Raw genomic sequence first — 13804 nt, forward strand, 5'->3', positions numbered from 1 at the left:
GTGCATTTTAATGTGGTAAGAAACTCCTCCAGCTGCCAGGAAAAAACAGAAGGGACTCACTTGAACCGAGATGAGACTTCATCAGCAGCTTTTTGGTATTGCTCCGTGGTGACTTTGTAGAACTGGGCACTCTGGAAGAAAAAAAACAGAATAAATACAGATTTCAGTTAGTATTGTTTACAAGTATGCTAATATCTAGTCAATAAAGCTGAGGATTTTGGATTTAAGTCGTTTCAAAAAACCCCTCAAACCTAACCAGAAAATGATAAAGTTTCAGAAATCACTTTTTTTTGGAGGTGTTTGTTTTCAATAAGTGTGTCTTGATTATGCAAAAGAAATGGCCTTGGGGAAGAAACTCTAAAGAAAATGAGATAACAATCCCACATTCAGCACAAGGTGCTCCTGGAGTCTTTGCAACCTCTTTATTACAAATTAAAATCAAAATACTGATTCTTGACATCTTTGCAGTGCCCTGTTTGTGTTCCTCACACCCATCTCCCCCCCTGCCTCACAGGTGACACTGCTTCAAAGTCCCACAATAAATTAACTGTGGCTCGACTTTCCCTTTTACTCTTTGCCTTGAAAACTCCTCTCTGAGGATTTCCTGGAATATTCCAAACTCTCAGGCCACTTCACACAGTTGCTTGTTTTAATTCTGAAAGCCAGGCAGCTTCAGGACAGATTTTCATCTCTCCTAAACCAAGGGATGGCTTGGACTCAGTTCTACAAAATCAATAATTTCCAAAGTACAGGTGAGAGATGCTCACCAAGCAACAGAAGTTTTCTAGGTGGGAAAATGCTGTGGCAAGGGAAGCTCAGCTTTGATATTGGGAAAATTCCTTCGTGGAATTCAGGCATTGGAACAACTCCACGGCTGGAGTTCCCATTCCTGCAGGGATTTCCAAGCCCTGTGGATGTGACACTTGGGGACATGGCTCAGTGGTGGCCTTGACAGTGCTGGGAATGATTGGACTCCATGACCTTAAAGATCTTTTCCAGTCCTAAAGAATTCTGTGATCCTGCAGCCTGAGATAAATCCCTGGAATGTTGTTTTGCTTCATGTCTCAATAATACAGAGGTGGCATTTTTCAGGAGGTTTTTATAGCCTCGGCACAGCTGGACCTCAGCTGTAAAAACCAAAGCACCTGGCTGCCCAGCTGGAGGGAGAAAGCAAAGTTTAGGCAGCTCAAAACTTCTCTGAAAGTATTTTCCTTGCAATGCTGGTGGAAACAGGTTGTGGAGAGGCAAAAAGGTTGTGCTGGCACTTGCAAGAACTCTGGTGTAGCTTTGAGTCATCGGCATCCCAGGGAGTGATGTTAACATGGCAACAAAATCCTGCCAATCCCACACTGTGTGATCACATCAAACCCAACTGAATTCTTATTTTAACAGCCTGGGACTTGATCCTGTGCTTCAGACTTATTGATGCCTCAATATTGATTTGGCTCCTTCCAAATATTTCATTTGTGTCAGACTGAAAGAGCTGGGATTGTTCACCTGGGGAAGAAAAAGTTCTGGGAGAGCTCAGAGCCCTAAAAGGGGCTCCAGGAGAGCTGGAGAGGGACTGGGGACAAGGGACAGAGGGACAGGACACACGGATGGATGGGATCTTGGGAATTAGGAATTGCTGGCTGGGCTGGAATTGCCAGAGCAGCTGTGGCTGCCCCTGGATCCCTGGAATGTCCAAGGCCAGGTTGGACATTGGGGTTTGGAGCACCCTGGGACACTGGAAGGTGTCCCTGCCATGGCAGGGGTGGCACTGAATGTCCTTTAAGGTCCCTTCCAACCCAAACCATTCCATGAATCCATAACACACATGGATGCCACGATCCAATCCATGGGAAGCATCATTCCAATTTTAATTTTGGGTAAAATAAAGCAGTTTAGCTGAAGACATTGATGTAAGAAAAGCAATATGCCAAAAACATTTTTAGGGGGAAAGAAAATGGAAAAGGCTGTAAGTGGAGAGATCACTCTTCCATAAAAGTCACAGATGACACAGGTCTGTGGTCACTGGGTGAGTAAACATGTCCTGAGGAATATTTATCATTTTATGAGCAGTGCAGGTCTCACTCCTGCAAAAACACTTCCTGAAATTCCTAAAGAGGCAGCACCAACTACAAAAAAAAAAAAAAAAAAAAAGCCAAGAAAACCGTTTTCCCTTCCCACTTCAAAGATTTCATCTTCCAAGCTTCTTCCTTGCCAAGGAGAATCTCAAAATGTACCAAAACCAGTGAATAAAACACCAGAGCTGCAGACAGGGCTGAAATTGTACTGCAGGGCTAATATTTTCTCACAAATGATAACAAATTGGCTAAGAGGCACTGCAGGCAAAGGTCAGGCTCAGATCAGCAGGAGCAGAGAGCTCTGCTGCTCTCCCCACTGCCAGCCCCACAGCTCATCACTCAAAGCCAGCTTTCCCCCACACCACCCACGCTCATTTAGTTTTTCATAAATCATCGTTGGCTGGTGAGCAAATGGAAGTGGAATTCTCCTCACACCACTGACCCCTGGCATTCAGCAACCCCAGCTGCCCAAGCCCAGGCTGCTGGGATGGGATGGGATGGGATGGGATAATGGGATGGGATGGGATGGGATAATGGGATGGGATAATGGGATGGGATGGGATTACAGGGATGGGATAATGGGATGGGATGGGATGGGATAATGGAATGGGATGGGATTACAGGGATGGGATACAGGGATGGGATATAGGGATGGGATGGGATACAGGGATGGGATGGATGGGATGGGATAATGGGATGGGATGGGATGGTTTGGGATGAGCCTGTGATGAGGTGAGCATGGTCGAGGCAGGGCTCAGATGATGAATGGTTCTCCATCACCCCCTGTCCCCTCCCAGGCCAACATGGACTAGAATTTTATTTAGGCTGCCATTTATCTTTCTTTGGCCTGGTCAATAAAGATGAACAGAACAGTTGTAAGGATCGATTGCAATTTTTTCTCATTTTCAAGCATGAAGGAGCATTTCTGACATAAAAACAATATTCAGGGTGTACTTGTTCTGCTTTTTAATTGCAGCTCAAGTGATCAACTGAGCTGCTCTGTATGCCCAGAAGTTTTAATCCTACAAGCTATCAAGAAATCATTTGTTATCTTAGATGAAGTGTGCTGTTTGTTGGCTCAGGTCTACTATTGAAATCCACTCAGATTCTCTTAGAGATAAACTCTCTGTAACCCAGAGATGAAGTTGTGTTTTCTAAGTCCTCCCTAATCCTCCAGATAAAAGTGCAGTGGTCATTTCCCTAAACACAGATTAAAAATGGTGCTGTAACATCATTTCCTCATCTCCAGATAAAGGCAGACATTTATTATCCTCATCCCTGCAAGTGTCCAAGGCCAGGCTGGACAGGGCTTGGAGCAGCCTGGGATAGTGGGAGGTGTCCCTGCCATGGCAGGGGTGACACTGGATGAGTTTAAAGTCTCCTTCAAACCCAAATCCAGAGGTTTTGGCCCAAATATAATGAAGATATTGCAATAAAATTGAGTGACAAGTGGTGCCTTTTCCAGAGCCACCCTCAATGTGAACTGAAACAGAGGCTGAACGAGAAGTTAAAGAGAACTTCAATTTTAATTCTAAATCCAACCAATTTGCCCTGATACATACACAGAGCCACAGAAAATATCAATAATGCCATGAGTCAGGCAGGGAAAAATGAGATCTGGCCACGGGTAAAAGTGTTTTCACCACGTCTGCCACTGAAATCATTTTCCCTGAGCAAAAGTGGGAGCAGGAGCTTCTTAAAGCTGGAGGAATGAGAGGAGAATTATTTCTCTCGACAGCTCTGATTTCAAAGGTCTGGGTAAGAAAATAAATTCCTGGAGCCCCTCAGAAGGTCACTGTTTTGTCTGCATGGGGGACCTCAAAGCACGAGCACACGTTTCACTCTGGGCTGAAAATCTTCAGATTTGCAACCAGGGAAAGTTCTGAGAGATCCTGTGTCATCCAAGCTGATAAAAGATTATCAAAAGAACCAGGAGGACTTGAGATCTCTCATTTAATTTCACCAGAGATACTTCACCTGTATGCACTGTTTTATCAAAAATGTGGTGAAACTGTTTTTACTGCAGACAGACCACGACTGATTTGGGCATTGAATTCTTGCTTTTAAGCCCTTAAAGCCCTGAAGAGATTCATTACAAGAGTAACGTTCATGCAATCTATTTATTTTATTTTTTTTAATTAAATTTAATAGTTACGTAGTTGAAGTTGATTCGACAAAGAAAAAACGACTTTTGACTTGCATACAAAAGAGCCAAGTCTGCCCTTTGCTTCAAGTTAGTGCTGGGAAAGACAAAAATGAGCCCAGCTTGACTCCAGCTCAGCTCAGCACCTGCTCCACCCACCAAAGGAACCAAGGGCTTGGGCTGTTTGGCACCTTTGAGAATCAGGGGAGAATTTTTAATTTAAAGACTTCTCTTTCCTTCTCATCCTCCCCCACGGAAAAACTCAAAGCATCGGCAGGCAAAGATTATCCTGTTCCCTGAATGGCAAATTGGGAAGTTTTCTGTGCCTCTTTTTTAATCCATTTCTGCTGCAGTTAAGCTTCTTTTCTCCTTTAATTGTACTTGTGACCATTTCATCTGAGGATCTTTAACAAAGCCATTTGTGGGTAATAGGCAGCATTTTGTTTTAATCATCCTGTTGACACAGAGCCCCAGATCTGAAAGGCCTTAAAAGAGATTTCCAAAGCCACAAGGAAATTGTTTCACTTATTTTAGTCCAAACTCAAGACTGACCCAGGATGCTCCAAGCCCCATCCTTGGACTTGGACATTCCAGGGATGCAGGGGCAGCCACAACTGCTTTGGGAATTCCAGCCCAGCCAGCAATTCCCAATTCCCAAGATCCCACCCCAATCTCCCCTTTTTTCCAATCTGAAACCATTCCCTGTGTCCTGTCCCTCTGTCCCTTGTCCCAAGTCCCTCTCCAGCTCTCCTGGAGCCCTTTAGGGGTTCTCAGCTCTCCCTGGAATTTTCTCTTCTCCAGATGAACATTCCCAGCTCTCCCAGCCTGGCTCCAGCCCTGGAGCAGCTCCAGGGCCTCCTCTGGACTACAGAGAAAAAAGCAAGATTAGAAGAAATAAACTTTCAAACATCCAGTCATCTTTCATGTTTGGAACTGCCACCAAGTGAGCGAGGAGAGAAGGAATTAGGGAAGAAAAGAGAACAAAAAAAGAATAAAACCATCAACTGTTCTGTGCCTCCACCCCAGCTCCAAATTACATTAAATTACAGCTTTATAAATATGACCATTCCAACGGCATTTTCATTTGAATTTAAAGCCTCTATTTTGTCCCTGAATTGATTTTAATAAGCTATGGAAAACCAAGCATTTAACATCAGACAGCTTCCCAAGTAACACTGCATCTTCATTCTGCCTCCAAATGATCTATGGATGAGGGAATTTCTTCTGAAATGTCAGCAGATCAGGCCTGTGCTTGAATTTTTAGATAAGTTATTCTTTATACAAGTTCTGACTGCTCTCATTTGATCCAGCTGCTCTAGTCAGTCAATTGGTGCAGTTTTTATTCCAGAGATGAAACTAAAGATGTCCAAATCCACATTCAGAGATCCTACATAACACTTAAGACTTCTACTCTTGGTTTGAAATCCTATTATGAGATCTTTTTTAATGAGGGGACTGACTGCACTCCCTTGGAGAAAGTTCTCTGGATCTGCTAGAGGGCTGAAAATCAGGTTTTTATGAAATCTATCCAAATGGAGCATCTTTCCACAAAAAAAAAAAAAAAATGGTTGCTGCCCAAAGCAAACCAGTTTTCCAATCCTGCACTACAGCTTAAAATGTGCTTAAAAAGAGAACAAACAAATCCCTTCCACCACAATTCAGGACAACTCAGGGACTAAAGATGAATGGACAGAGCAGGGGACGAGCTTTGACAGCAGTGGAGAATTTTTTTATGTGCAGTAAGTGGGACAAGGGGCTGCAAGGCAGGGAGAGGGAATTCCAACTCAAAGAGAAACCCCACAGAAAATAAAAAAAAGAAGCAAAGGAAGCAACCTGGGATCCTGGGCTGAGCCTTCAGAGGACACCCAGGTAAGGAAACTGAGGCCAAAGCAATTATCAGGATTTTGGTGGTGCTTGCCTAGAGCTCCCCATTTCAAATTCAAGTTCAAGACATCTCTTCTGCCTTTAGAACATCTTTTCTTTTGCCTTTAGACATCTCTTCTGCTTTTAGAAAACTTCCTGTGCCTGTCCTGGAAGCAGCTGGGTCAGGACCAGATGCCTGAACTGTTACAGACTGAAGGATTTGGGACACCCAAAACCACCCAGTACCTGTTCCTACAGAGAGATAAAACCAAAAAAAATATCCAAAGGTGTTGAAAAAGCCACAGACCCACCCAAACAAAAAGCTGGAAGGTGTCCCTGCCTGTGGCAGGTTGGAGTGAGGTATTTTTTTAAGGTCCCAAAGCAATCTGTGATTCCACAAAACAAAGGAGCAACACGTGCTCTGCCTGGCAAATGTCCTGCAGGAAGGAAATTCACTTCCCAACAGAGTTTCCCTGATTCCATGATGGGTGTTTGTCAAAGATTTCTGTGATATTCAAAGATATCAAAGATATTCAGAGTGCAGCAAGCGGGGTAGAATACTTAACTCAGTTATCAGCAGAAAATGGGGGGGAAAAAAAAGCGATTTTTGACCTTTTCTTTTGAATTTCCAACTCTTGTTTTTCAGGCACCACTAACTAATGCCTTTAACTGCAACTCTTAATGGCTCTGAAGTTTCTCCCCAGCCATGCCTCACTTCACTTTTCTGCCCTGCTAGAACATCGATCTCTAATTTGTTAACACTCCGAGCTGCCAAAGAAAATGAAAACCTTTGTGAAAAGGACAAATCTATTCCAAGTTCTTACAGCTATTCAGCCAAGCAGCTAATCTGCATGTAATTGTAGTAGTGGTGTTAATACAAATGTGGCTCAGGCTCAGAGATGCACCTGAAAATGCACAACTGTATTTATGGCCCCTCTCGTGATGACAAGAAATTTAAATCATTCCCATTTATAATTTCCCTTCTCAGCTCAGCCCTGTCACTATTCCATGGTTTAAATGATGTTTCCCCAATGGGGTTATTTCTCCTAAAGCAGGCTTTGTCCCCCCCAAAATGAACGTGGTGCATCTTTGAGGATCACACAGGAATGGGAATTGCTGCTGCCAGGGGTGATGCCCAAGAAATCTAAGTTGGGAATTCCCTTCTGTTGGTGCAGAGAGCAGCACAGGAATGAGGATTTTAAATTCCTCTTGCTGGTTGCTTTTATGGAGTTAATTCTTAAATATTGGTCCAATGAACCAGCAAAAAGCACACCACAGGGAAACACATCAGCTCAAAGCAAACCAGGATCAGCACAAATTCCAAAATCCTGCAATGGTTTGGGATGGAAGGAACCTTCCAGATGATCCAGTTCCAACCCCCTGCCATGGGCAGGGACACCTCCCAGGAGCCCAGGGTCCCATCCAGGAATGGCTGTGACTTCCAGGGATATTCCAGTGTTTTATTCCGGGGTACAGAGCTGTCCTTTTCTGCATTTATCATTTCCAAGCACACAGCTTTGCTACAGCCTAAATCTTCCATTCCAATCCTGCACCCTCAGCTCATCCTGCATGGATGACTCCCACAAAGTCCTGAGGTGCTGGAGACTCTGAGGAAGACAATTTGAAATCATCCATGGAGCTGTTTGGGCAAAACTGCAGCAGAGACAGAGGCCAGGGCAGCCCTTCCATGGTCTGTGATTTTAAGAGGAAGTCTCAAAGTCAGAGGAAATCTGGGGAAAATCCCTTTAACCATCACTTGTTTCCAACTGATTTTGGCCAGCTTTTGGAGGCAGAGAAGCCATGAAAGTGGTCAAAAAAGCACCTCCCTCCAAGGATAGTGAAGGGACAGGGACCATGTGAGGTTGTGTTATCTCCAGCCTTGGAGGTCCCCAAAAATCCCCCTGTCAAAGCTCAATCTGCTCTGAGCAGGTGCTTGGACCTCCCAAGAGTCAGAACAACCCCATAAATATGGAAACTCAGATCTGCTATCAGGGTAAAAATCTCTTTTGGCTTGTAGATGTGCAATCTGCTCTGCAGCTGGAGGTGAAATTCATCTTGTGGCAGCAGCCCAGCAGAAAGAATCACAGATTAGCTCTGTCTTCTTTCAAATCAATGGAAAAATAGCTGGCTTTGGCTGTGTTTATTAGATCTCCCCTCTCACTGCTGCCTGAGATTGGCTGCCTCAGGCCATAATGAGTGCAAAATTAGCATTTTTTGAAAAGCACAAATAACTCACACGCCAGCCCGAGAGAGACCACGAATAAAGTTCCTGAAAGAAATTCTGAAATATTGTGTCTCTTTCAATCCAACAGCCCTGGCACCAGTGTCGTGGCACAGGCTTGATGCTGTTTATCCTGCTGCTTTAAAAAGTTTTCTCTGTGTTTTTTTTCAGCTGGTATTTGTGGCAACTTTCCTCAGGAATCAGTTTGAGCAATCCTATCAAATTCTCATTTTGTGGAATTAGGAGATGCAGTATCCAAATAGGACGAGTTTGATATTATAAAACCACTTTAATATTTGCATTTGGCCAGAGCAATGAACTCCTCTGAATGTTGCTGCCACAAATACTCTGAATTTTGGTCTCACTGTCAGGTGACATTTTAATATTTGGGATCAGCAGTTGAGCAAAGAGGGGGTGAATATGGAGAGCAGATTTTATTCACTGTGCAAAGTTCATGATCCAAATGAAAACGACCACAAGAGAAGGCAGAAAATCTGATATCAACTGACTGACAGCTGATGCTGCTACAACAAAAGGCAAACTGTAAAAATCTCCATATCAATAACAGGTTTTGGTGATGGTGAAGCAACTGAAGAATTCAAGGATGGTCTCTGGCAGCTGCTTTGAACACCAGGTGAGAGCAGTGAGGAGGTATCAGCACTGCTACAACAAAAATGCTGAGGATATTAAAAAATCCTTCATTAAAAACAACGTAGGTATTTGTTTGGATGAGTGATAAGCACCTGAATCCAAATAAACTGAATTTTACACTCAGATTAGATGGAGAACTCTGCTCAGCAAGAAAAGAAAACAAGATCTGAGCACATTTAAATCAAAGTAATGGCAGAATTTTTCAGTGCTTTCCCAAGAGTGGATCCCAGCAGCCCCACTGAGCTCAGAAACTGAAGGAAGAGCAACCACAACTAAAGCAGGTGGGAACTCCCTAAAATTCTGCTCAGACAAATTCCAGGACCTAGGAAAATGAAAGCATGACACAGTGAGAATTCTCAGCACCAAACACCTTGATCTGGAAGTTTAAAAAGTCACAGCATTGCTGGAAATAAGGCAAAATTCCACAAAATTCCCACACATGAGGCCAAATAATTCAAACAGAGACTTCCTAATTTGTAACTGTGTTTTGTGACCTCTGGAGATGATTTCCACTCTTTCCTGGGCTCCTTTTTCTGCATTCCTCATGGGTCTGTGTTTATTCTGTTTATTCCCATTCCCATCTCCCTCCTGCAATGTTATTCTGCATTTCAGCCACCCCACAGGTATTTGGGAGATGTTTTACCCTACAGATGGATTTTTTTTCCACTGTAACCTTTATTTTTCCTTCCCATTCCAAGTGTTCCATTGTGCTGCACACCTGCATTTCTCCACACATTCAACCTTTTCCCTCCTTTAGCTGTTTTTGTGAATGCACTTCATGTCACACACAATGTCCCCCTACCACAGCCATTTCTTTTTGCAAAAGCTGTGAATTCAGCATTTCCCCGTGTAGGGTTATAAAATGGATAACTCTATCCATCCTGGAATTTGTTTTTTAGGATGGGATTGACCCCTGGAAGTGTCCAAGGCCAGGCTGGAGGGGGCTTGGAGCACCCTGGGATAGGGGAAGAGCACTCAGAGATTCACAAAGACATCAGAATTTAAATCCACAAATGCTCTGTTAGAGACTTGTGTTATGCCCAAATAACACCTCACAACTGAGAGATGAATTCACTGTAATTCTTTCAATCGTTTACAATTCTCCTTCACTCCTCACAGCAACAGGTCCAGCTGGATAAATTCCATCCCTGTATTGATTCCCCAGCTGTCTGATAACATATGGAAATACCTGTAAGTTTGGATTTTTGCATTGTACTTTCTATATTATGAGAGCATGGAGGATAAATGTGATATAATTAATATTTTTTCTCCTTTTTCTCCCTCCAAAGTACCAAAGCGAGTCTCAAAAGCTCCCACATCTTTGATCTAGGCAGCTCCAGGAGGAACATCCCTTTTGCTTCTGTAAAATCTGGAATTACCTCATAGGGACAATGCCCTCAGGCACAGGGAGAGATTTTTGGAGTTGTCCTATGCAGATCCAGGAATTCCTGCCAGCAGGAATTGTATTTATGGCACCTGCACCCTGAAATTTCCCATTTATTCTGTCTTCAAATTCTTAAAACCTGGGCAAGAAGAGGAGTAAAACACTGCCAGTAAAACTCAGTCACATAAAAAGAGGTTCACATGTCTGAAAACTTTTAATTGCAACAACTACTGCAGTAAAAAGACATCAAATGTCCCCTCAAATACTGGCACTAAATCCTTGTTCTGTCAACCACTGGTAAAACTCCCACTTCAAAAACATCCCACATGCTGCATGGTACAAACACACACAGCACTTTACACTTGATTTTCCAATATAAAAGCACAGGTCTCGTAAGGATTTTTCAGGTTTTTTTCTGAAGTTCTTTCAATTTTACAAGTACCTGAAATAATCTCTTGTCAGTTCATGGCAACAATTCAAAGAAAAAAAACTCATTGATGTTTTCTGAATTCAAAAGGGTCATTTACTGCTTTTTTAAAAGCCTTTTTAAAATTCCCAATTTCTGCACAGTTTCTAACAAAAGGAAGCCCAACCTTTACTATTATCTGATAATTCATTTCACCTATACACAGCATTATTTTGTTTTGCTCAGTTGAGATGCCACTGAAAAACTCCTGCCTGCTCAGCCACGAGAAATCCTCCAATCATCAGCGTTCTGCACATTATTTTAAACATATAATTAAAGAAATTTTCCAAAAAATTCAGTGACAGGAGCAGCAGAAACTCTTGAGAAGGAGGGAGGCTCATGGGAGCTGTTTGAGAGGTGCAATGAATCCAGTCTGAGCTGGATTTGTTTCATGGGGAGTGTTTGGCTGGTGAGGAATTATTTGGAAGTGGAAAGTAAAAAAAAAAAAAAATATTGCACCTGTTCAGTGGAATGAGAGGGACATGGGAGAAAAGATATCAAGAGTTTTTTATTTAAACACAGCCCATGGAACTGCTTCAGCTACAGGGAGTGCACAGAGCAAGGACAGCCTGAGCTCCTGAGCACACAGGGAATGGCATTCCTGTGGAAATTCCAGAAAAAAAGCTCTGATTTCACACTGGGGCTCTTCCTCATTGCAAAACAACTTGGGTTTTCTTCTTAAAGAATCACAGGATGGGTTGGGTTGGAGGGGACATTAAAGCTCATCCCATTCCAAACCCATCCATGGCAGGGACACCTCCCACTGTCCCAGGGGATCCAAGCCCCAATGTCCAACCTGGCCTTGGACATTCCAGGGATCCAGGGGCAGCCACAGCTGCTCTGGCAACTCCAGCCCAGCCAGCAATTCCTAATTCCCAATCTCCCCTTTCCCAATCTGAAGCCATTCCCTGTGTCCTGTCCCTCTGTCCCTTGTCCCCAGTCCCTCTCCAGCTCTCCTGGAGCCCCTTTATTCCCTGGAATGTTCTGGAAGCTCTCCCTGGATCCTTCCCTTCTCCAGGTGAGCACCCCCAGCTCTCCCAGCCCTGGAGCAGCTCCATGGATTCCTCTGGATTTGTTCCAGGTGCTGCTGTTGTTGTCCCCAGGGCTGGGGCAGCTCTGCAGGTGAGGTCTCACCTGAGAGGGGCAGAATTCCCTCCCCTTTTCCTCTTTACAGAGCATTCCAGAGCTTCCAAAAAGGTTTATTTGTGTTTTTTTGTGAGTTGTGTCCTCTTCCAGCTTTACCTGCTGAATGCAAAGCTCCCAAAACCAAAAACCAGCAGGAGATGGGAATGAGAAAAAGAGGGAAAATCTTTGTATTATTGTTGTAATCCCAAAAAGCCACACACACATCCAGCCCTAACACTGCTGCAAATACCACAAAGTAGGCTTTGCTGAAAACTGATGCATGAGGTATTTCAGGATAAACCAGAGCAGTCCCTAAAATTCAGTTTTGTAACCTGCATTTTGCTGTTTCACTGCACTGCACAGCAAATCCACGTGAAGCAGGAGGTGCCCAATATGAAAAACAACAATTCCTCATCTTCAAAGCTGCAATGTGATCCAAAAAGGGAAGGAGGATGCACACATGTCAGACAAGGAGTGCCAGAAATGGGTAAACAGTTATTCCAAATCATGGCCTCACATGTTGCTGAATCAAATGGTTACAGGAAAAGATTGTACATTTTAACTCTGCATAATGAATTGTGTGCTGCCCCTCCTTGGACTGAATTTATCAGACAATTCACTCAATATCTGGATGGTTCCACTGCTCTTCTCTTGCCTGCTGGAAATGAGGCACTGAAAAAAATGGTGAATTTCCCAAAGGATGGAACAAAAGCAATTCCAGTGAGGCCGTGGCAGAGATTTCCCAGAGCAGCTGTGGCTGCCCCTGGATCCCTGCAATGTCCAAGGCCAGGCTGGATGGGGTTTGGAGCACCCTGGGACAGTGGGAGGTGTCCCTGGGACTGGAACTGGATGAATTTTAAGGTCTTTTCCAACCCAAACCATCCTGATCCATGATCCTCTGAACTCCTGAAATCCATAGGGAGCTTGGCATGAACAGACATCAGAGCTGGCATGGATTTATCTGCAAATTTATCTGCAAAATTATCTACAGTGCTTTTAAAAACACATATGGTATCAAACAGCAGAAAATATTCTGCATTATTGTCTCAGTCTGTGGGAAACAGGGAATATCTTCTTTGGCCTTTAAGGTGATAAATATGTAGACAATTTTTGTTGCAGGAAAAAAAATCTCTGAAGTAGATTAAAAGTGGTACCAGATATGAAAAACAATCTTACTTTATTAATGTAAAGCAATCCTAACTCTCTTCTGAGAATCAGATAAATGTTTGAATTCCTCTGCTATGGTTCATTTGGATTTGCTCCCTAATTACCACAGCTCTGCTTTGGTATAAATTGTGCATAAATTTCTTCAGTGATTATGGCCTGCAAAGGGTTAAACTCCCTGATATGGGGGGGAAAAAAATAAAGATTTCTAACATGAGGGAAAAAAATAAAGATTTCTAAAGTGGTAGGAGAGCATCTCCTGATTTCAAACATGATTATCCTGCCCTGTTTCAAAAGGCAAGGCACAGCAATATGCATGTCAACAGATGAGCATTGAAAAAAGTCCCAGCTCTCAGGCATGAAAATGGGTTTTTTTGCTTCCAAAGGGGTGAGATCTGGGAGCTTTCATTTCTCCCTGACATGCTGAAGGGTGGTGAACACACCACCAGCACAGCATTTGTGAATTTAAAAGGGTCATTTTTCTGTCCCCAGCCCCCAGCTCTGAGGGTTCATCCACTTGTGCTGTGTCAAATTCCCAATTCAAACCAAGAGCAACAAGGAGCCCAGCTGAGCAGAGCTGGGCCTATTTCATACTGAGCTGATTTCAGACACAGAACCCACAAAGAGGGTGGTAAAAAGTTTAAAAAGTTCAATCAGAAAATAAAAAAAAAAAAAAAAGAAGAAGAAACTTCCACCTTTCAAGGATTAGTGTAAAAATGAC

General features: G+C 43.3%; 1 protein-coding gene across 4 annotated transcripts in view; it reads right to left on the reverse strand.

Moving 5' to 3' along the window:
* Positions 1–13804, reverse strand: part of CHCHD3 (coiled-coil-helix-coiled-coil-helix domain containing 3) — a 124348-nt gene that overhangs the window by 24263 nt on the left and 86281 nt on the right. For all 4 annotated transcript variants that reach the window (XM_088165992.1, XM_088165990.1, XM_088165991.1 and 1 more), the window contains one exon: positions 61–131. In XM_088165992.1, the coding sequence (XP_088022118.1) occupies positions 61–131 (71 nt within the window). The remainder of the gene's footprint in view (positions 1–60; positions 132–13804) is intronic.

Source organism: Sturnus vulgaris, chromosome 5, assembly GCF_052056855.1.
Source record: "Sturnus vulgaris isolate bStuVul1 chromosome 5, bStuVul1.hap1, whole genome shotgun sequence".
NCBI lineage: Eukaryota > Metazoa > Chordata > Aves > Passeriformes > Sturnidae > Sturnus > Sturnus vulgaris.